This window comes from Podarcis bocagei (assembly GCF_964188305.1).
Source record: "Podarcis bocagei genome assembly, chromosome: 10".
NCBI classification, from domain to species: domain Eukaryota; kingdom Metazoa; phylum Chordata; class Lepidosauria; order Squamata; family Lacertidae; genus Podarcis; species Podarcis bocagei.
Genome location: NC_138135.1, coordinates 4,370,878 through 4,393,241, shown reverse-complemented (window position 1 = coordinate 4,393,241; position 22,364 = coordinate 4,370,878). Strand labels below are relative to the sequence as shown.

The following is a 22,364-nucleotide window of genomic DNA, read 5'->3' as shown; positions in this document are numbered from 1 at the left end:
CCCGGCCCGCCCAATCGCCTCTCCGTCGCTTGGACGGCCCCTTTCGCTCTCATTCGCCGCGCGTCCTCCTTGGCTCCGGCTTTGATTGGCCTCTCGCGGCGTCAACGTCGACGGAGCTGCCGACGGAGAGGTGGGCGCGGCCTTGGTCAGGCCCCACCCCGTAACCCCGCGGCCAATCCGGAGCCGCCGCTCAAGATCCGCCTCTGCAGCGGGAGGCCAATCACAGCGGTCAGGGAGAAGGGAAGCCTAGGCGCGGGAGACACGTGTTCGAGTGCTTGTGGGAACGCGGAGGCGGGTCGGGGTCGGGCTTGGGGGCTCCGGCCAAGCTTCTGGGACTGACGGTGGGTTCAGCTTCTGCAACCCCAGTGCTTGAGATATAGAGCATGGGGTGAGCTGGGGGGGCAGGGCCGGATTGAGGTTTGATGAGGCCCTAAGCGACTGAAGGTCATGGGGCCCTTTCTATGTCCAGCTGTCCTTTGCCAACAAGAAATTGGCGCCGTTTTTTGTGTTCGTAGAATCATAGAATCATAGAGTTGGAAGAGACCACAAGGGCCATCGAGTCCAACCCCCTGCCAAGCAGGAAACACCATCAGAGCACTCCTGACATATGGTTGTCAAGCCTCTGCTTAAAGACCTCCAAAGTAGGAGACTCCACCACACTCCTTGGCAGCAAATTCCACTGTCGAACAGCTCTTACTGTCAGGAAGTTCTTCCTAATGTTTAGGTGGAATCTTCTTTCTTGTAGTTTGGATCCATTGCTCCGTGTCCGCTTCTCTGGAGCAGCAGAAAACAACCTTTCTCCCTCCTCCTTTTATATATTTGAACAGGGCTATCATATCACCCCTTAACCTCCTCTTCTCCAGGCTAAACATGCCCAGCTCCCTTAGCCGTTCCTCATAAGGCATCGTTTCCAGGCCTTTGACCATTTTGGTTGCCCTCCTCTGGACACGTTCCAGTTTGTCAGTGTCCTTCTTGAACTGTGGTGCCCAGAACTGGACACAGTACTCCAGGTGAGGTCTGACCAGAGCAGAATACAGTGGCACTATTACTTCCCTTGATCTAGATGCTATACTCCTATTGATGCAGCGCAGAATTGCATTAGCTTTTTTAGCTGCCGCATCACACTGTTTTAACTTCTTGATGGCTTTTATGTTATGGTTTTATGGTTTTATTGCTGTAAACTGCTTTGATATATTTTTCTTTTACAATATAGCAGTATTCAAGTCTTTTTATATATAAATTCTTCTCCCTGAGGTTCCTAAGGTTCGTAGCCAGAGTGTGATTTTGCTAAACTCACCTGCCTTGGGGCAACAGGGAAACTGACCAGCTCCCTGCATACAATGAGAGAATTCTCTGCAATGCTTGTTCCGTGGCAGACCTGTGGTTTGGGTAGTGGGACACCTTGGTGTGCAGGGATTTGCAAAGAGTTTCCCAGGACCTTGAAAACACCTGCCCTGGATAATCTTATTTGCCTCTTTTGAACATCGCTGTTTTCTTCCAGATGCCAGCAAACGTGGAGATCAAGGCGCGGGTTCGGGACCGGGCAGAGCTACTAAGGAACGCTGAGCGGCTGAGCGGATCCCCAGGCTGTGTCATTCTTCAGACAGACACCTTTTTTTCTGCCCCCAACGGGCGACTGAAACTTCGGGACTTCAGGGTGAGTGAGCCAACGCAGATGGGAGTCTTTCCGTGCTTAGATGCAGGGTGTCTCTGAACTCTGATAATCTGCTTCTTTGTCTAGTCAGAGCAGTGGTTCTCAGAATAAAAATTAGCTTGCGCCACACCAATTTTTTAAATTGATAAGAAATACATGGGAAAACAAAAAGGAACAACTCATAGCAGTGCTTGATTTATAACGCAGAACACAACTTCTTTAGAATATAATCATGGGGCATCCAGGGGTATAAAACGATGCAACTGCATAAGAACATGAATCATTCCCAAAATATAATTATAAACTAGCCTCTTACGTATGTACCTTAAATATGCATGCATACTCAATGAGAGATTTGAGTGAGATTGCTTTTTTGCCAGATAATCCCATTTATATCAGGTCTTGTTGTTGTTGTTTAGTCGTTTAGTCGTGTCCGACTCTTTTTGAACCCCTGGACCAGAGCACGCCAGGCCCTCCTGTCTTCCACTGCCTCCCGCAGTTTGGTCAAACTCATGCTGGTAGCTTCAAGAACACTGTCCAACCATCTCGTTCTCTGTCGTCCCCTTCTCCTTGTGCCCTCCATCTTTCCCAACATCAGGGTCTTTTCCAGGGAGTCTTCTCTTCTCATGAGGTGGCCAAAGTCTTGGAGCCTCAGCTTCACGATCTGTCCTTCCAGTGAGCACTCAGGGCTGATTTCCTTAAGAATGGATAGGTTTGTTCTTCTTCGGCGATCAGCCTTCTTTATGGTCCAGCTCTCAGGTCTAATATCAGGTCTAATTTGAGACAAATAAACTCTCTTCATCCACACAAAGAAGCCTTTGTCTTTTCTAAGCTTTCAGATTGGTCAGAGTTGAAAATCCCTGTTCACAATAATATGACATGGAGAACTGTAGAAGAATGGCCAATGCTCTTGAATATATCTATATCTATCTATATAATAAATGGTACTATGCTATACTACAGTGGTGCCTCGCAAGACGAAATTAATTCGTTCCGCAAGTCTCTTCGTCTTGCGGTTTTTTCGTCTTGCGATGCACGGTTTCCCATAGGAATGCATTGAAAATCAATTAATGCGTTCCTAGGGAAACCGCCTTCAGACCAGGTCCGGGGACAGTCTGTCCCCGGACCTCTTCTGAAGGCTGGGGGGGGGGACAAGGGCTTTTCTTCCCACCCCCAGCATTTTAAAAAACCCTGGGACAGCGGAGGACTTCTCCGCTGTCCGGGGCAATCTTAAAATGCTGGCGGGCGGCATTTTAAAATCGCCCCGGACAGCTCTGCTGTCCGGGGCAATTTAAAAGCCCCTGGGAAGGCAGGCAGGGGGGACAAAGACTTTCGCCCCCTGCCCGCCTTCAGAAGGTGTTCCCGCCCCCCGCCCCACTTCGGAACAGCTTTCCGAAGTGGGGCGGCTGGGCCAGGTGTCCCCGCCCCCCCTCCCCACTTCGGAACAGCGTTCCGAAGTGGGGCGGATGGGGCAGCTGTTCCCGCCCCCCTCCCCCCTTCGGAACAGCGTTCCGAAGTGGGGCGGATGGGGCAGCTGTTCCCGCCCCCCCTCCCCCCTTCGGAACAGCGTTCCGAAGTGGGGCGGATGGGGCAGCTGTTCCCGCCCCCTCCCCCCTTCGGAACAGCGTTCCGAAGTGGGGCGGATGGGGCAGCTGTTCCCGCCCCCCCTCCCCGCTTCGGAACAGCGTTCCGAAGTGGGGCGGCTGGGGCAGATGTTCCCGCCCCCCGCTTCGGAACAGCGTTTTAAAATGCTGGGGGTCGGCAGCGAACGCTCCCGACCCCCAGCATTTTAAAATCTCCCCGGGACAGGGGGAGATTTTAAAATGCTGGGGGTCGGCAGCGCTTCGCTCCCGACCCCCAGCATTTTAAGATCTCCCCGGGACACGGGGAGATTTTAAAATGCTGGGGGTCGGCAGCGAACGCTTCGCTCCCGCCCGCCAGCATTTTAAGATCGCCGGGGCAGGCGGGGGGAAGGCAGGCGGGGGGGGGGAGCAAAGACTTTTGCCCCCCGCCGGCCTTCAGAAGAGGTCCTCTTCTGAAGGCCGGCTGTGGGCGAAAGTCTTTGCTCCCGACCGCCAGCATTTCCCTATGGGCTTTCGTCTTGCGAAGCGCCTCCAAAACAGAAAACCCTTTCGTCTTGCGGGTTTTCCGTCTTGCGAGGCATTCGTCTTGCGGGGTACCACTGTACATCGAAATATTTGAATGTTTCTTTGATTACCCTTGACTCTCAATGCCACACTAATGTGGCACTTCTCTCCCTTGGAGAACCACTGGGTCAGACGATAGAGAGAGTTGTTTTGTGTGTACCTACTGCACACAGGTTAACATCTCTTTTTATTGCCCCACCCACTTTCGCCTCTGGCTCCACCCACCATTGATGCGGGTGGCGCTGTGGGTTAAACCACAGAGCCTAGGACTTGCCGATCAGAAGGTTGGCGGTTTGAATCCCCGCAACGGGGTGAGCGCCCGTTGCTCAGTCCCTGCTCCTGCCAACCTAGCAGTTCGAAAGCACGTCAAAGTGCAAGGAGATAAATAGGTACCGCTCTGGCGGGTTAGGTAAACGGCGTTTCCGTGCGCTGCTCTGGTTCGCCAGAAGCGGCATAGTCATGCTGACCACATGACCCGGAAGCTGTACGCCGGCTCCCTCAGCCAATGAAGCGAGATGAGCGCCGCAACCCCAGAGTCGGTCATGACTGGACGTAATGGTCAGGGGTCCCTTTACCTTTACTGCACACAGGTAAACATCTCTTTTTATTGCCCCACCCACTTTCGCCTCTGGCTCCACCCACCATTGACATGTGGCCCTTGAGCTGAAGACAGGTCCCCTGCCCTGGCCTTGAACTTCCAACTGCTGCCCGATTTTCCCTGCTTTATTGGACTGACCTCAAGCGAGCCGTCAGCCTCCAGGAAACCAAAGTTCAAACTCTGCAGGTGGGTGGATAAATTATTAGCAGGAAATTTGTCGTCAGTCCAAGGGTGAGGCCATTCTGGAGTTCTCTTAGCTCAGAACTAGGCAACGGTTGAAGTCAAGAGCCTGATACCCATCTCTAGTAGTACTTTAAATCTCCTCTCAAGGATCCTTTCAGTTTCCAGAGTGCTTTGTGGACTCGTATGATTTTTCTTCCGAAAGATCTTGTGAGGGAGAGGCCAGGACCCATTTTTACAGGTGGGGAGCTGAAAAATTTCCATTCCTTTTAGGTAGTGCTGATTGAAAAGCCACATTTGCAAGAGGAAAAAAGGTTCTTTTTATCATACATAGTAAGGTTAAAGCTTACTGGGAAATGATGCATAATGAATTGAAAAGGATGCTTAAAATAACCTTTGTAAAAAAAACCCAGAAGCTTTTCTTTCAGGAATTATAAGGACAGAACTACCTAAAAGGTATAGAAATTTATTCATGTATGCGACAACAGCAGCAAGACTGTCACTCGCCCAAAAGTGGAAAGAAGCAAAAGAATGGATACAAAAATCTAGGGAATACGCAGAAATGGCGAAACTTACCGGAAGAATAGGAAATCAAGATAACAAACTGTTTATAAAAGAATGGAAATGGTTTGTTGAATATTTACAAACACACTGTAAACAGATAAGAACATAGGCAGGATTATTGCAATAACCTGCAGATTTATAAGAATATATATTTAAAGTAGAAGAATAAATGAATAAGTTAATTTGGAATATGCAGAAAATGTAAAAAATAAATTTAAGGAACTGCAGAAAGAGGGGGAAGGAAGAAATGTTAAAATGATTGTAAATTTATTGAAGTGTATAAAATTGAAAATTGCAAAGAAAAAGAAAAGAAAAGAGCTACATTTGCAAAAATGAGATTATAATAATAATAATTTTATTATTTATACACCGCCCTGGAGGGGGAGGGAATCCATTTGTGGCATGTTGCATTTCTTCTCAGACTGAATTCTGGGAAATAGGACGGTGCAGGGGGAAAAGAGGGGCATACTTCACATCCTGATGAATGAAAATGGTCATACCACGAACTTCCTTTCATCTCGAGGCAGCTGTTTCATCCCCCATGGGCTGACGCCAAATCTTCTCTTCCCAGGACGGCCGTGGGCAGCTGGTCTTTTATAACCGCCCTGACGCCGAAGGCCCCAAGCTCTCGCATTATGCCATCTCACCCACGGATGATCCCACCGGGCTTACGGTAATTCCTTGGGGGGGGGAGCTGTTTCTCGCTGTGCTTTCTAAAGGCTCCTGGATGCTGCCGAGCAGCCCACCTGGATGGGGGATCCCTAATAATAATAATAATAATTTATACCCCGCCAACTTACTTCCGGGTTTTCGGCGTTTCAGAACCAAGGTACCACAGAACTGCTTTGGGTGCTGTCAGGGAACTGACATCGGAGCTAGAGGCGGAGGGAAGGCTCTCAAATGATGCTGGAGAAGGGCCCAGCAGGGAGAGAGGCAGCTCCGCAGATGGGGAAGCAAATCAGCGCAACACCAGGGATATAGAAGGGCTGATGGTGGAATCGGCGAGAGGCCTCCAGGACTCTTCACCGGGCACCAGCGGGGAGAGCACGGGTCCTCCGCTACCCACGCCCACCCTGCGCAGAAGACTTCCGCGCAGAGAGAGTAGGAGGAGACTGGGTGTCAAACAACTTTTATGTTGGAAAAGATTTAAGAAACGCCCACTGACGGATTCTGCTAGTGACTGAGGCAGCCACGGAGTGAAGGGCTGCCCAGACTGAAAGGTTTAGCAAGGCAACAAAGCCTGGAGAGGCGGCAACTTACGCACGAGCAACCCATACACATTACAGGTGCCTTAGTAGAAAGGTGGGATATGAACCCAGCGAATAATAATGCTGCCGCTGACCTCCTCTGACTGGCAGCTGCTGTCCAAGGCCTGAGATGCAGAGAAGTAGAGCCCTTTCCCAGCTCTCCTCCCTTGAGAGCCTTTCAACCAGGGTCCGAACTCAGGACCTTTCGTGTGGCATGCGCAGGCTGGTTGGTAGACCTGGTGGAGAACCTGATATGTGCATGTGTGAATGCTGCTCTCCCTCTGCCTGACCCCCACTCGCTCTTCCCCTTGCAGGATGTGCTGTCCCAGGCCCTTGGGGTGCAGGGGACAGTGAAGAAGGAGCGGCGCCTCTACCTGGTGGGCCAGACCCGTGTCCATGTGGATCGCGTGGAAGGGCTGGGCGACTTCATGGAGCTGGAGGTGAGGGTAGCTGGGAGTGCTAGGTCAGCCAGCGGACGTGAAATCTGGCCCTGGAGGGAGGCATTGCTCAGACAAGAGGCTTGGGAGTTGAGACTGAAGGCAGGATTTGGCCTGGAGAAAGGAGCAAAGCGGAATAAAGGCCCAGTGGGATCTGGTTGCACCAGGGGAGAGGAATCTGGTCAAGGTAGCAGATCCGAGGGGAGGTGGAAGAAATCTAGGCAGGTCAGGGGGACTGAACAGAAGTGCAGGCAGAGTTCTTCCAGCTTCTTTTGGCAAGGGATGCGAGGAAACCAGAAGCCAAGAAACCAGATCAAACCGTCTTTCTAAATTGGGTTCTAGTTATGGAGTTGGGCAGAGAGTCCTCTATATTATCTATACAGGTGAGGAGGCAGCACAAGGGGTGCCTCCTGTTTAATCGCTGCAGCTCCCTGCCAAGACCTGTTGAGGCCCCATTCAGAACCACCCTATCAGGACTGCAGCACACTGCTTTGGAGATGGAGGCTGGGACCTGGGGGCACTGTTATGCAGTGGTTCCGCTCCTTCCTCCTGGGCCGTGTCCAGAATGTGGTGTTGGGGGATGAGTGTTCAGACCCCTGGGCTCTCACTTGTGGGGTCCCTCAGGGTTCTGTCCTCTCCCCCATGCTTTTCAACATCTACATACAGCCCCTGGGAGAGATCATCAGGGGGTTTGGGCTGGGTGTTCATCAGCAGGCGGATGATACCCAGCTCTACCTCTCTTTTAAATCAGAACCAGTGAAGGCAGTGAAGGTCCTGTGTGAGTGTCTGGAGGCAGTTGGAGGATGGATGGCAGCTAACAGATTGAGGTTGAATCCTGACAAGACAGAAGTACTGTTTTGGGGGGACAGGGGGCGGGCAGGTGTGGAGGACTCCCTGGCCCTGAATGGGGTAACTGTGCCCCAGAAGGACCAGGTGCACAACCTGGGAGTCATTTTGGACTCACAGCTGTCCATGGAGGCGCAGGTCCATTTTGTGTCCAGGGTGGTTGTCTACCAGCTCCATCTGGTACGCAGGATGAGACCCTCCCTGCCCGCAGACTGTTTCGCCAGAGTGGTGCATGCTCTGGTTATCTCCCGCTTGGACTACTGCAATGCGCTCTACGTGGGGGTACCTTTGAAGGTGACCCGGAAACTGCAATTAATCCAGAATGCGGCAGCTAGACTGGTGACTGGGAGCAGCCACCAAGACCACATAACACCGGTCTCCCGCTGGCTCCCAGCACGTTTCCGAGCACAATTCAAAGTGTTGGTGCTGACCTTGAAAGCCCTAAACGGCCTTGGTCCAGTATACCTGAAGGAGCGTCTCCATCCTCATCATTCTGCCTAGACACTGAGGTCCAGCGCCGAGGGCCTTCTGGCGGTTCCCTCCATGCAAGAAGTGAGGTTACAGGGAACCAGGCAGAGGGCCTTCCCGGTAGTGGCACATGCCCTGTGGAACGCCCTCCCATCGGATGTCAAAGAGAAAAACAACTACCAGACTTTTAGAAGACATCTGAAGGCATCCCTGTTTAGGGAAGCTTTTAATGCTTAATAGATTATTGTATTTTACTATTCTGTTGGAAGCTGCCCAGAGTGGCTGAGGAAACCCAGCCAGATGGGCGGGATATAAATAATAACTACTACTACTTCTTCTTCTTCTTCTTCTTCTTCTTCTTCTTCTTATTATTATTATTATTATTATTATTATTATTGACACGCACACTCAGTCTGGCTTCAGTCTAGGTTTTCCACCTCACTGGTAGACCAGCCCACTCGACTCCCCCAAGGGATCTCCCCCTTAGTGCGGGAAACACAGAAGACGCCCCAACAACGCGTCACGTGGAATGGCCTTCGCTGCCACCAACTTGGATGGCTTTAAAAGAGGGTTGGAGAAACTCATGGAGGGGGAGAGGGATAGCGATGACCACAAGCCAGGAGAGCTAGACTCTGCCTCCATTTTTGGAGGCAGTAAATGCTTCTGAATCCCCGTTGCCTGAAACCTCAGGAAGGGGGAGCTTCTCTTGTGTTCAAACTGTGCTTGTGGGTTTGCCTTTGGGGTATCTGGATGGCCAACGGGAGAGCAGGATGGTGGTCTGGAAGGGCCCTTGGCCTTGCCCAGCAGCCTCTTCTTAGCTTCTGTTCCATCCCCGTAGGTGGTTCTTCAGGAGCAACAGAGCCCCCAGGATGGTGAAGAGGTGGCCCGGCAGCTGATGAAGGAGCTGGGCGTTCGCCAGGAGGACCTTCTGGCAGGGGCCTACCTGGACCTCCTGCTGGCGGGAGGAGAGCCTCGCCCCTGACGCCGGACATTCCTGGCCCATTGGAAGGTCCTCTTTCGGGATTGTGTCTCCTTATCTGCTAGGTAAACAAATCAAAACACAACAGGTGCAACAAGGGCTGGGAACTGAGCTGGGCTCAGCAGAGAAGGTGGTGTCTTTTCACATCTGCAGCTCATCTCACCTCCGTGGTCCAGACTTGGTCTTAAATAAAGTCAAAAATCTATTCCCTCCCCCCTTCAAAGATCTTTACTGAAACTTAACATATATACATAATAACCAAAATTCCCAATGATTCCCTCACATAAAATATAATATCTAAATTACAACAGCTGCATAATTATACACTTAATTATAAAACCCACCTCCCACCCTCTGCTTCCCTCCACAGCAATTCGACTTCTTTATATTTCTTTCTACTTTTCCCCCTTGCATTCTATATTTTTGTTAAATTCTGATTTTTCCTTCTTTCTTTATTGGGTTTGTTATTGCTTACATTTTTTAGTCTAAGCCTATTAGCATAGCATTTTTAGAACAATATTTTGACATATAATCTTCGAAATACTTCCACTCCATTCTTAACTTTTGATTTGATTGATATCTTATAATTGAAGTTAATTTTGCCAATTCGATAGACTCACTTAATTTACAGAAATCTACTCCAGCTTCAAATGGACTGAAAAGCCCAGAGCTCAAAGCTGTGTTGCCTTTTGTGGCCAGAATGTCCTTTGTATTTAGCCTCCCTGCCCCACCCCAAATATACTAGCAGCCCAGGCGATTCTCTTGGGCAGCAGCAGCAGTGCTGGGGGCATGAAAAGTGGCTTCACACAATCCTAGAGTTCTCTGTGTCATTCCAAGGGTACCCAGAGTGCACCACCCAGGCCCCAGCAAAATGCCTCTGCTGAAATGTATCTGAGAATGTGAGTTCATCACAATAAACCTGCTTATCACAAAGACGCTGCAAGGGTCTTTGTTGTTTTATCTACAAATGTGCCCCTCTGCAACCACAGTGACCCCTCTGGATCCTGGGTGCTCTGTCTCACAGCCATTATGTACAACTGGTTGCCAGGCTCTGTGTGGTTTTATTTCCATGACCCTGTGGCTGGGTTAATGTGCAAAGCGGTGGCTGCATAAGACAGGGGTAGGCAAACTAAGGGCCGGATGCAGCCCAATGGCCTTCTCAGTCCGGCCCGTGGACAGTCCGGGAATCAGTGTGTTTTTACATGAGTAATAATAATAATAAATAAATAATAATACATTTTTAAATACCCCGCCTCATTTTAAAAGTAGCCAATAGATCAAGACCATAAGGGGAGGGAAATATAAGGGTCAGACTGAGTCCAAACCAAAGGCCAGGTGGAACAGCTCTGTCTTGCAGGCCCTGCGGAAAGATGTCAAGTCCCGCGGGGCCCTAGTCTCTTGTGACAGAGCGTTCCACCAACTCTGGGCCAGTACTGAAAAGGCCCTGGCCCTAGTTGAGACCAATCTAACCACCTTTCAACTTGGGACCTCCAAAGTGTTGTCATTTGAGGACCTTAAGGTCCTCCGCAGGGCATACCAGGAGAGGTACGTAGTAGAATGTGTCCTTTTATTTAAAATGCATCTCTGGGTTATTTGTGGGGCATAGGAATTCGTTCATATTTTTCCCCAAAATATAGTCCAGCCCCCCACATGGTCTGAGGGGTGGTGGACCGGCCCACGGCTGAAAAAGGTTGCTGACCCCTGTCATAAGATGTCAAGACAGGCGATGAGCAGTTGTGGTCTGCGAGCTCCTCCAGCTGTGCGCTAAGCTGTTCCAGGAAAGGAAGGAAGCTGGTTGGTTGGGGATGTGTCCTTTTCTGAACAGATGTTGATCCAGCTTGCTCTCTTGCCCTAAATGGCACAGAAAAATCAATCCTAAGTGCGTTGCCTGAATAACAGAGCAGAGGCAGATTGCGGCAGCGCCATCAGCGCCAGACCCACTTGGCAACAGTGAGCAGCAGTTTGTTTAAAAATAATAATTTGCAATCCCTGTTTTTAATCCTCAGTCTTTTCATTAGCTTCTTAATTCTTCCTTGCAGCCACTCACTATTTCCACTGTTTTTATTTCATAAAATCTAAACATCACTTCATTGTAGAAAATAAAACAAACAAAACCTCAAAGCGGTTTACACAAAAAAGGATAAAACAATAAAATAGTCAATAAGAAAAATAAACAAGAGTAAGGCTTTCGCAAAGCTAAACAATAGGCTAAAAACATATTAAGACTTGCATCAACTTCCTAAATATCTAACATACTTGTCAAAACAAGTATTTATTAGCAGATGCCAAGAAAAGTGCAGTGAAGGGGCTGGCTGATATAAACAGGCAAGGAGTTCCATAGTGTGTGCTGCTGTACAAAAGGGCTGAGTTCTTAAAAATGCAGTGCAGTTATGGGGAACCTGTCAAGTTGGCACCTAGGGACTAAAGCAATCTTGTAGGTAAGCCATTTCCAAGGACTGTATATACTAAGAGTAATACCTGGAACTTGGCACTCCTTTATGATATACAAGGAAACCCCAATACCCCAGGTGGTTTTCTCCCTACATAACTGCTGACCCAGAAACTCCAGCGGGTGCAGAATGCCGCGGCGATGCTCCTTACGGGGTCCTCGCCGCAGGAACACATTCATCCAGTGCTTTACCAGCTGCACTGGCTCCTGGTGGAGTACAGGGTCAGGTTTAAGGTGCTGGTTTTGACCTTTAAAGCCCTATGCAGCCTAGGACCCACATACCTACGGGACCGCCTCTCCTGGTATGCCGAACGGAGGAACTCAAGGTCCACAAATGACAACATTCTGGAGGTCCCAACCCTCAAGGTGGTTTCATTGGTCTCAGCTAGGGCCAGGGCCTTTTCAGTACTGGCCCCGTCTTGGTGGAACGCTCTGTCACAAGAGACCAGGGCCCTGTGGGACTTGACATCTTTCCGCAGGACCTGCAAGACTGCGCTGTTCCGCCTGGCCTTTGGTTTGGACTCAGTCTGACCCTTATGTTTCCCTCCCTTTATGGTTTTGATCTATGGGCTACTTTTAAAATGAGACTGCATTTTAAACTGTATTTCAACCCGCATTGTAATAAACTGGTTTTTGTTTCTTTGCGTGTCCCCCCCCCCCCATTATGTTTTATTGTCATTTTATTGGTGTTAGCCGCCCTGAGCCTGGCTCTGGGCAGGGTATAAATAAAACTTTATTATTATTATATTTAAACTTGTTTACCTAGAAAGTTGGGGTTTGTAAATTCGTTTTTTTAAAAATAGTTTTTATTAAGTTTTTCTAATTTACATTTCAAGATAATCGTTTAGACAACCTTAAATCAATGACTTCCCTTCTTCTCTTTCCGTGGTTCATTTTGCATGCCATACACCCCTGCATATTTTACATGAAGTAAAGCATTCAGTAATCCATTGTTACACCATCAAAACATGTTTACACTGTTGAATTTATCTTAATGCTACCAGTGTTTTTAAATGTACACAACTTTCACCCAAATAATCAGTAAACATTTTCCAGTCTTCTTTAAACACATGTTCTTCTTGTTTTCTTATTCTATATGTTAAATCTGCAAGCTGCACATAATCCATCAATTTAAGTTGCCATTCTTCTTCGGTTGGGACCTCGCTAGTTTTCCATTTGGGGGCTAACGAAACACAGGCCGCAGTAGTAGCATACGTAAATAATCTTTTTTGACACCTGAGAGTTTCTATCTGAATTATCCCAATCTAAAAGGACTCTGGTTTTTGTTTTTTGGAAATGTACTTTTAAACACTCCCCCCCCAATTCATTGTGGATCATTTCCCAATACTTTTTTACCCTTTTACAAGTCCACCACATACAGTGGTGCCCCGCAAGACGAATGCCTCGCAAGATGGAAAACTCGCTAGACGAAAGAGTTTTCCGTTTTGGAGGTGCTTCGCAAAACGAATCTCCTATGGGCTTGCTTCACAAGACGACAATGTCTTGCAAGTTCCTGCTGGTTTTTTTCCCTCCCCCCCATTTTCTAAGCCGCTAAGCCGCTTATCAGCTGATCCGATCAGCAGATAAGCCGCTAAAAGACGCTAATAGCGCTAATAGCGCTAATCCGTCAATGGGCTGCTTCGCAAGACGAAAAAACCGCTAGACGAAGAGAATCACAGAACGGATTCTTTTCGTCTTGTGAGGCACCACTGTATAGAAATAGTCTCATTGGCAGGATTTAAATAAACATTTACAACTTTATTTACAGAGAACAAGAAGTAAAACAATGTGATAACATAATAGTGTATATAAACAGCAGAATGTATCATCTGATGTAATAAACCAGAAATGGTAGTTGAGGGAAGTCAACGGGGGGGGGGGGGGATTAGAAAATGGATACTTATTTTGAGAAAAGAAAATCGTATTCATACACACACACACACACACACACGTCCGCTACAGATGATAAAATATACCCGCTACCTCATTGCACCTCCAGCACTTATCTGATTCAGACTTAAACATTTTAGCAAGTCTGCTCAGGGTTAGATACCATCTATAAATCATTTTCAGGTAGTTGTCCTTCAATGAATAATGTGCAGTGAACTTAAGATCGCTCTTCCTGGCGTTTGTAAATTCAAGCAAGGGGGAAATCTGAGCCTGCTCCTCACACAAGTGCTGAACTCACAGGTCTGCTTGGTTGCTTACTTTCATGTTTCTCCCACTGGAGCAGAGGTGCTTGCCAGCTGGGCCTCCTCCCCTCCCACCTGTACAGGTGACTTTCCTAACCACCAGGCTGCTGTTGTTTTCTCCTAGCAGCAAAGCGATGCCCCACCTGCAAAAAAAAAGGGGGGGGGTTCAGTGAAGCCAAACTGCGTCAGGGGAAAGTGCAGCCAGGCATTGTGTGTTGTGCATTGATAAAAATTACAGACTTAAGAGTTGAAAGGGACCCTGAGCGTCAGTCTAGTCCATGGGTAGGCAAGCTAAGGCCCGGGGACCGGATCAGGCCCAATCGCCTTCTCAACCCAGCCCACGGACGGTCCAGGAATCAGCGTGTTTTTACATGAGTAGAATGTATGCTTTTATTTAAAATGCATCCCTGGGTTATTTGTGGGGCATAGGAATTCGTTCATTTTCCCCAAAAAATATAGCCTGGCCCCCCACAAGGTCTGAGGGACAGTGGACCGGCCCCCTGCTGAAAAAGTTTGCTGACCCCTGCTAAGTCAAACCCTCTGCAATACAGGGATCACAGCTAAAGAATTCATGACAGCATGCCATCCGACCTCTGTTTCAAAATCTCCATTGAGGAGTACCATTCCACGGCTGAACAGGTCTTACCAGCTCTTGCCATCAGAAAATTATTCCTAAGGTTTATTCAGAATATTTCATGTCATTTGTTTTTTTTATATTTTTTATTAAATTTTTTGTTTTACAATTTCAGATACTCAATTTACATCCTTAAGATGTCAGTGACTTCCCTTCTTTTCTTTCCATGGTTCATTTTACATATCATAAATCCCTGCATAGTTTACAAAAACTATACCATTCAGTATTCCATTATTGCATCCATCAAAATGTATTTACACTGTTGAATCTATCTTAATGCTGCCAGGGTTTTCAGCTGTACACAATTATTTTCCATATGTTCAGTAAGCGTTTTCCAGTCTTCTCTAAACATATGTTCTTCTTGTTTTCTTATTCTATAGGTTAAGTTCTCAAGTTGTGCATATTCTGTCAACTTACCGTATTTTTCGCTCGATAACACGCACCTGACCATAACACGCATGTAGTTTTTAGAGGAGGAAAACAAGAAAAAAAAATATTCTAAACGAAACAGTGGATGTATGATTTTTGTGGTTCATGCTGTGGCCACAGACATGTGATCTGATGGTGAGTTTGGGGTAGCCCAAAGCAAAAATCCTGAGGATCCATGTGGATCCATGTTTGTAACCATGTTTTTGCACCACTGCAGCCCCAGGTAACAGTGGGTACGTGATTTTTTTGGTGCAAACTGTAGCCATGGACATGCTATGTGATCTGATGGTGAATTTGGGGTGACCCAGTGCAAAAATCCTGAGGATCCATGTGGATCTGTGCTTTGTAATCACGTTTTAAGTGGGGAGGGCAGGCTCTGCTTCTCTCCCTCCCCCCCCCCCCCTTAGCGAGCTGAAAAACTTTGCTGGAGGGACAGAGAGCCTGCTTGCTTTAAAGGAGGCTACTGTACAGGAGCCGCTTACACGAGTGTAAGCGGCTCCTGTCTGGTAGGCTCCTTTAAAGCAAGCAGGTTCTGCTTCTCTCCCTCCTTCCCCCGCCCTTAGCGAGCTGAAAAGCAAAGCGGGAGGAGAGAGATACAGAGAGCCAGCTTGCTTTAAAGGAGCCAACTGGACAGGAGCCGCTTACACTCGTGTAAGCGGCTCCTCTCCCCTCCTGCTTTGCCCCTTTAAAGAAGCAGGCACTCTGTCCCTCTCTCCTCCCCATTCAGCGGCTCTTCTCGCTCAGTAACATGCACATACATTTCCCCTTACTTTCTAGGAGGAAAAAAATGCGTGTTATGGAGCGAAAACTACGGTAAGTTGCCATTCTTTGGTTGGGACCTCACTCGTTTTCCATTTTTGGGCTAGCAAAACACGGACCGCAGTTGTTGCATGCATAAATAACCTTTTCTGATACCTGGGAATTTCTGTCTGAATTATCCCCAACATAACGGACTCTGTTTTTGGGAGGTGGAGAGTACTTTTAAGCATTTTTCCCCAATTCATTATAGCTCATTTCCCAATATTCTTTTACCCTTTCACAAGTCCACCACATATGATAAAACATACCCTCTACCTCATTGCACCTCCAGCACTTATCTGATTCAGACTTACACATTTTAGCAAGCCTACTCGGAATTAAATACCATCTGTAAATCATTTTCAAGTAGTTCTCCTTCAAAGAACAACATGCAAATTTCAATTCGCTTTTCCTGAATTTCCCCAGAGGTTGAAATCTATATTGTGTCCTATCTCTATTGCCCAGTGTGTCATTGAGGCTTTAACTAGCTTGTCTTTCATTTCCCATTCGAATAACAGGTTATATACATTTTAGACAAAAGTTTATCTTTGTTTTGTGGGAGTTCTTTTTCGAATTGTGAGTTTGGTCCAAAAAACTATTCTTTCTATCTAATTTGAACATTTCATGTAACTGATGGTATTGTAACCAATCCGTAACATGGCTTTCCTGACATTTGAATCCATTGGTTTAGGTCCTACCCTTCGGAGCAGCAGAAAGCAAGCTCACTCTGTCTTCCAGGCGATAGCCCTTCAGATTCTGTGATATTCTGTGATTCTATGAAGCAGCCAATGTGGCAGTGTGCTTTTCAACATCTACATGCAGCTGCTGGGAGAGATCATCAGGGGGTTTGGGGTGGGTGTTCATCAATATGCGGATGATACCCAGCTCTACCTCTCTTTTAAATCAGAACTAGTAAAGACGGTGAAGGTCCTGTGTGAGTGTCTGGAGGTGGTTGGAGCATGATGGTGGCTAACGGATTGAGGTTGAATCCTGACAAGACAGAAGTACTGTTCTTGGGGGACAGGGGGCGGGCTGGTGTGGAGAACTCCCTGGTCCTGAATAGGGTAACTGTGCCCCTGAAGGACCAGGTGTGCAGCCTGGGAGTCATTTTGGACTCCCAGGTGTCCATGGAGGTGCAGGTCCATTCTGTGTCCCGGGCAGCTGTTTACCAGCTCCATCTGGTACGCAGGCTGAGACCCTATCTGCCTGCGGACTGCCTCGCCAGAGTGGTGCATGCTCTGGTTATCTCCCGCTTGAACTACTGCAATGTGCTCTAAATGGGGCTACCTTTGAAGGTGACCCGGAAACTGCAATTATCCAGAATGCAGCAGCTAGACTGTTGACTGGGAGTGGCCGCCGAGACCACATAACACTGGTCTTGAAAGACCTACATTGGCTCCCAGTACCTTTCCGAGCACAATTCAAAGTGTTGGTGCTGACCTTGAAAGCCCTAAACGGCCTCGGTCCGGTATACCTGAAGGATCATCTCCACCCCCATCGTTCTACCCGGACACTGAGGTCCAGCTCCGAGGGCCTTCTGGCGGTTCCCTCACTGCGAGAAGCCAAGTTACAGGGAACCAGGCAGAGGGCCTTCTTGGTGGTGGCGCCCGCCCTGTGGAACACCCTCCCAGCAGATGTTGTGGCAATTAACAACTATTTTACTTTTAAAAGACAACTGAAGGCGGCCCTGTTTAGGGAAGTTTTTAATGTCTGATGCTGTATTGCTTTTAATATTCAGTTAGAAGCTGCCCAGAGTGGCTGGGGAAACCCAGCCAGATGGGACGGGTATAAATAATAAATTATTATTATTATTATTATTAGTAGTAGTAGTAGTAGTAGTAGTAGTAGTAGTAGTCTGCTCTTTGAGAGCAGGAGAACTTCCTGCCCCGGTGCTGCCTTCCCTCCTCCTCCCCTTCACCCCTCCCTGTGTGAAACCTCCTTGCAGCCAGCTCCTCCCCCAATCTCAGCAGATCCCAGTGTGCCACCAGCAGAGAACCACAGGAGGGGCTCTTTGGAATGAGACTGCCAGAACAGATTGTCCCAGGTGGTTCAAGATGGTGAGCCAACGTATAGGGAGAGGAACAGTGAGCGGAAACAGGTCAGCCTTACCTGGGGAAAACTTCCTGAAGTCAAATATAGTAATTAAATTCCAAATATAGTAGGAAACATGATGCTGGGCTTAGATGGAGCTTTGCCTGATGCAGCAAAGGGGTCCTTGTGTCATTGGATACAAGGCAGGGTCTTCTTCTTGGTGGGCCCATTTGACCAGATGGGGCACTCATTACCCATTTGAGGCAAGGCCCAGGAGTGCAGAAATCCCTGCAAAGCAAGGCCATCAAGCAAAGCAGCCAAAAACATACAAGGATGGGTAAGAGAATCCAGAAAGCAAACCGTTACACTGATGCTGAGCGAACGACTGGGACATGTTCAAGGTATTGATGCTAACACACAAATCCGTGCTCAGGTGACCCAAAATACCTCCTGCCGCTGCACAGACCTGCGGAGTTCATATGGGGAAATTCACATGGCACCACCAACTTATCAGGGTGGTGACCTGAAAACGGACGTTCTCTGTTTTCGCCCCTGCCCTGTGGAGTGACCTCCTTCCCTCTGCCGTACATGAAGCAGCAACCCTCAACAGTGCCTTTAAACAACCTTGTGAAGGGTTAACCTTCTGCCCAGGTCTCTTTTCTACGATTCTATAGCTCCTCCAGCCTTGCCTCATAGGATTTGGTCTCCAGGCCACCACCTGTCACACACATTCCAGGTTTTTTGACCTGTAGAACCCGGAACCAGGCACAGATGTTTTAATGTATTTTTAATCTCCTGTCGGAAGCTGCCCAGAGTGGCTGGGGAAACCCAGCCAGATGGGCAGGGTATAAGTAATACATTATTATTATTATTATTATTATTATTATTATTATTATTATTATTATTACTACTACTACTACTACTACTACAGAACTTCAAGTGAAGTCTTACTGAAGCAGGACAGGATTGCTATGTTCAAAACCGTGAAATTCCAGACAGATTTATTGGCAAAGGTTTTTTTTTTGTTGTTGTTTTGTTTTGTTTTTTGCCAATGTTGTTGAAATTTTTTTTTGGCAAAGCCGCAAAAAAATAAATGAATGAAGTTTTTGAGCTATTATTAAGGAATATCACAAAAAAACAACGCTGCCGACAATGGCTACTAACCGTGATGTCTGTCCTGTGCCTTCACAGCAACGCTTCTGAATCCCAGTTGCTGGAAACCACAGGACGGGGAGGGGCTCCTGTGCTCAAATCCTGCATCTGGTTGGCCACTGGGAGATGCTGGACTATGTTGTAAACAAAATCAACCTGCCCCTTTTCCCTTATGGGGTATCCAAGAGCCCGTATAGAGTCCTTATGTTGGTTCCCTATTGGTAGGAGAAAATAACAGAGGCCAACCAGAGAATATTGAGAAGCAAAGCCGCTGGTAAGCCTGATCTTTATTGATCTGTTGTAACAAGGTCCTCGCTCATCACACGCAGGAGGGAGGAGGAACCCAGAACAAAAGTGCCTGCCCTTATTTAGACATTTTAAATTCCCTGCCCTGGAGTCCAAGACCACCCCCACAAACATCATACCTACATCACAGAAAAGGTGGTCTACAGCAGAAATCTGAGTGTGTTGTTTATCTTGTCTGATAAGTTACCTGTTAATGCTCACTTGATTGGATACCCTGGGGAGCCTGGCCAATCTTTTGTAATGATAACTACTTAGTTCCTGAGCCAGGTCACAGGCTCACCCTATTCAGACACATACCCTTAATTCAAAGACATACCCTTAAGACAGGATTTGTGAAGGAAAAGACAATGGGGAGGCTTTTCCATTTTCCTTTGACCTTGCAGAGAAAACATTTGGTCAGTTTGAGAATCAAAAATGGTTTCAGGTTGGTCTTCCTGTGCTGATCTATGTACGTGCTTGGTTGGTGCATTTATGAACATTTATTATATATCTAAGATGAGATGGTGGGACAGTGTTCTCGAAGCTACCAACATGAGTTTGACCAAACTGCGGGAGGCAGTGGAAGACAGGAGTGCCTGGCGTGCTCTGGTCCAGGGGGTCATGAAGAGTCGGACATGACTAAACAACAACAAGACTTTAAAATTCTTATCACAACCAGTTGGGCCCCCCTTTCCCTGACCCTGCAGGCTCTCTCCTCATATCCTTATGGAGGACTGGTGTACACATTCCTTAAAAGGTAAAGGGACCCCTGACCATTAGGTCCAGTCATGGCTGACTCTGGGGTTGCAGCGCTCATCTCACTTTATTGGCCGAGGGAGCCGGCGTACAGCTTCCGGGTCATGTGGCCAGCAGGACTAAGCCACTTCTGGCAAACCAGAGCAGCACACGGAAACACCGTTCACCTTCCCACCGGAGCGGTACCTATTTATCTACTTGCACTTTTGACGTGCTTTCGAACTGCTAGGTTGGCAGGAGCAGGGACCGAGCAACGGGAGCTCACCCCGTCACGGGGATTCGAACCGCCAACCTTCTGATCGGCAAGTCCTAGGCTCTGTGGTTTAACCCACAGCGCCACCCGCGTCCCTTACACATTTCTTACACTGAAGTAATTATGAGTGTGAGCTTCTGTGACTACTGCCAGATGTCTTCAGAGCATCAGGTGCTGCTGTGAAGAGACAGGGTGCTGTGTGGGCAGACACCTCATCCCATTCCAGTGTTTCATCCAAACTGACAGCTCTGATGACCCTATCATTTGAGCGGTGATGAGATCAGTGTTGGCAGCCGAGTAGGCTGGTCGGCATAAGGTTCAGGTGGGCCATCGCATGTGTCCGTCACGCTGCCAACAGCAGCCTATCCGCTGCCCCAAGGGAGCAGCTAGTGCCCTTCCCTGGATGTAAGGGCCGCCCGCCTTGCAGCCACCAAGCACCACCTTGGCAACCCGGAGGCGTCGCCTGAGGCTCCTGGGAGCTCCGCACAAACAACCGAGCCTGAGGCCACAAAGCCTGTCTCTCATCCAAACAGCCACCCAATAGCTCTTGCCATGAGGAGGCCAGTCCCTTCAGCAGCCGGGCTGGCCTAGATTCCTCCAAGTTGTTTGGTCCTAAAATACCCCACCCCCGTGTAGAAAACCACCGGGCGTGAAGCAGGCTTGCAGATACATCCCTATCCATCGGCTGCATCACTATGGCAATGCGCCCGCCTCCCCGGCCTCCGGGGAGGAGTCACGGGGCAGCTGGGACGCCCACATTGCCACCTCTCTCCAGGAGAAGCTGGCAAACCAGGGGAAACCAAATAGTGCCCAGCCCTGGCGGTGGGGGTACGATACCCCCCTTTTTCAGCTCCTTCTCCTCTCTGGGGAGAATGGAGACCCTCGCTGCGTACATAGAGGCGTAGGAGACCCAGGCCTGGTGGAGGTTGCCCTTTCGCCCACGGTGGCGCGCGGTCCTTCCCACTTCAGCACCGGGCACACGGACAGCTCCCCACGGTCGTTGCTTCAGCACCAGAGCCGGCGGACAGCTCCCCATCCTCCTGCCAGGCTCCGCGCGGAGCGGTTGGTGGCGGAGAAGCGGGGAGGTTGCTAAGTGGGGTGCCCTACCTCCCAAAAAGGGGGGGAGAGAGGAGAGGTTCCGTAGACTGGCTCGTCCAAAGCCTTGGCGACAGCCTTCCTTCCTTTGTCTTGTGGGGAGGCGGGGATCGGAGGCTCAGGGCGCGAGTCCTTCTCTCCTCCCCCCCCCTCCGCCCCTCGTTCGCCGCCTTTGCTATAGCGGCGCCGCATCTGCATTGGGGGGGGGGCGCTGTTGAGCCTCGCCCCTCCTCCCCCGGCGTCGTCGAGCCGGAGAGCGCCGGGCTGGTGGGTATTGGCTCAGGCCGCCTCCCTCCGCTCCTCTCCGCAGCCAGCGGCCCCCTCCTCCGCCCCCCCCCCCGGCCGCTGTTTACTCGGGCCTTGCCGGACGGAGCGCGCGTGATGGCTGCAGTGGCGAGCGGCTCCGGGCACCAGCATCAGCAGCCTCCGCAGTGACAGCCCCCGCCCGCCCGCCTGCCCTCTCCAGCGCAGCCCGGCCCTCGCCGCCGCCCCGCCTGGTCCCCGACAGCCTCGCCCTGCCGTGCGCCCCGCCAGCCCCAGCCCCAGCCCGGCTCGGCTGCGCCGCGGAGAAGATGGCGGATCGGGCGGAGATGTTCTCGCTCTCCACCTTCCATTCGCTCTCCCCGCCGGGCTGCAGGTAAGCCGACGCGCTTGGCTTGGCGCAGCCCCGCCCGGCCGGGCTCCGAGGTGCCCGGGGGTGGGCGAGTGGGGGCGGGCGGGCGGGCGCGGAATCCCCCGCACGGCATCAAACCCCACCCCGGATTGACGAGGTTGGGGGCTGGAGGGTTTCCTTAACCTAGAGCTGCAATGAGTAGGGGGTGTCGTCACGTTGGCCTCCCCACATTTGCCCCCGAGGCCTTCTAGGACGTAGAGACAGGCTCTCGACCCCAGGAGGACAGAGTGGGCAGGGGGAAATATACCCCCCAAGGCCTGGCTGTTCTCTGCTCTCGCCCCCCCCCCCCTCGGAAGATCATCTGTTGGGCTCTGCCTCGTCCCGGAGGCCTGGGCCGGCCCCATACCTCTTACCACCAGACTCTGGGCCTGCTTTGGGTCGCAGGCAAAGCCCCCCTCCCCGCCCCCACGGCCTACCCTTACAAAGGGCTGGCCTCATCCCTTCCGTGCTGAGAACCCCCCATTGGATCCATCCCTTGCTGTTTTCAGGGGCTGGGG

General features: G+C 49.7%; 2 protein-coding genes and 2 long non-coding RNA genes across 5 annotated transcripts in view; 3 read left to right on the top strand and 1 right to left on the bottom strand.

The window, feature by feature from the left end:
• The first annotated feature begins 203 nt into the window (after nt 1-203).
• Nucleotides 204-10,053, top strand: LOC308595819 (uncharacterized protein). Of its 2 annotated transcripts, XM_081210552.1 has the most exons (5): nt 206-341; nt 1,502-1,657; nt 5,715-5,816; nt 6,705-6,830; nt 8,980-10,053. In XM_081210552.1, the coding sequence occupies exons 2-5, from the start codon at nt 1,502-1,504 to the stop codon at nt 9,121-9,123; spliced, it is 528 nt and encodes a 175-aa protein (XP_081066678.1). In that variant the 5' UTR covers nt 206-341; the 3' UTR covers nt 9,124-10,053. The 2 variants fall into 2 exon arrangements, with proteins under 2 accessions (XP_081066679.1, XP_081066678.1); XM_081210553.1 differs by lacking the exon at nt 5,715-5,816 and having other exon boundaries at nt 204-341.
• LOC308595892 lies at nt 9,796-15,651 on the bottom strand. The gene is made up of 3 exons (XR_014012187.1): nt 15,637-15,651; nt 13,252-14,807; nt 9,796-12,916 (listed from the first exon to the last, which is right to left on the bottom strand). It is a non-coding gene; the product is annotated as an uncharacterized lncRNA (long non-coding RNA).
• On the top strand, nt 14,683-15,738 carry LOC308595922. Its single transcript, XR_014012218.1, has 2 exons — nt 14,683-14,813; nt 15,643-15,738. It is a non-coding gene; the product is annotated as an uncharacterized lncRNA (long non-coding RNA).
• Nucleotides 15,739-21,693: 5,955 nt separating this feature from the next.
• Nucleotides 21,694-22,364, top strand: part of MAPK8IP2 (mitogen-activated protein kinase 8 interacting protein 2) — a 48,795-nt gene continuing 48,124 nt past the window's right edge. The window contains exon 1 of the mRNA XM_081209860.1: nt 21,694-21,831. Within this exon, the coding sequence (XP_081065986.1) occupies nt 21,767-21,831 (65 nt within the window). The 5' untranslated portion in view covers nt 21,694-21,766. The remainder of the gene's footprint in view (nt 21,832-22,364) is intronic.

Coding starts and splice junctions, on each gene's coding strand:
- LOC308595819 (XM_081210552.1), top strand. CDS start 1,502: ATGCCAGCAAACGTGGAGATCAAGGCGCGGGTTCGGGACCGGGCAGAG. Junction 1,658..5,714: donor TGAAACTTCGGGACTTCAGG/GTGAGTGAGCCA, acceptor TTCTCTTCCCAG/GACGGCCGTGGGCAGCTGGT. Junction 6,831..8,979: donor GCGACTTCATGGAGCTGGAG/GTGAGGGTAGCT, acceptor CCATCCCCGTAG/GTGGTTCTTCAGGAGCAACA.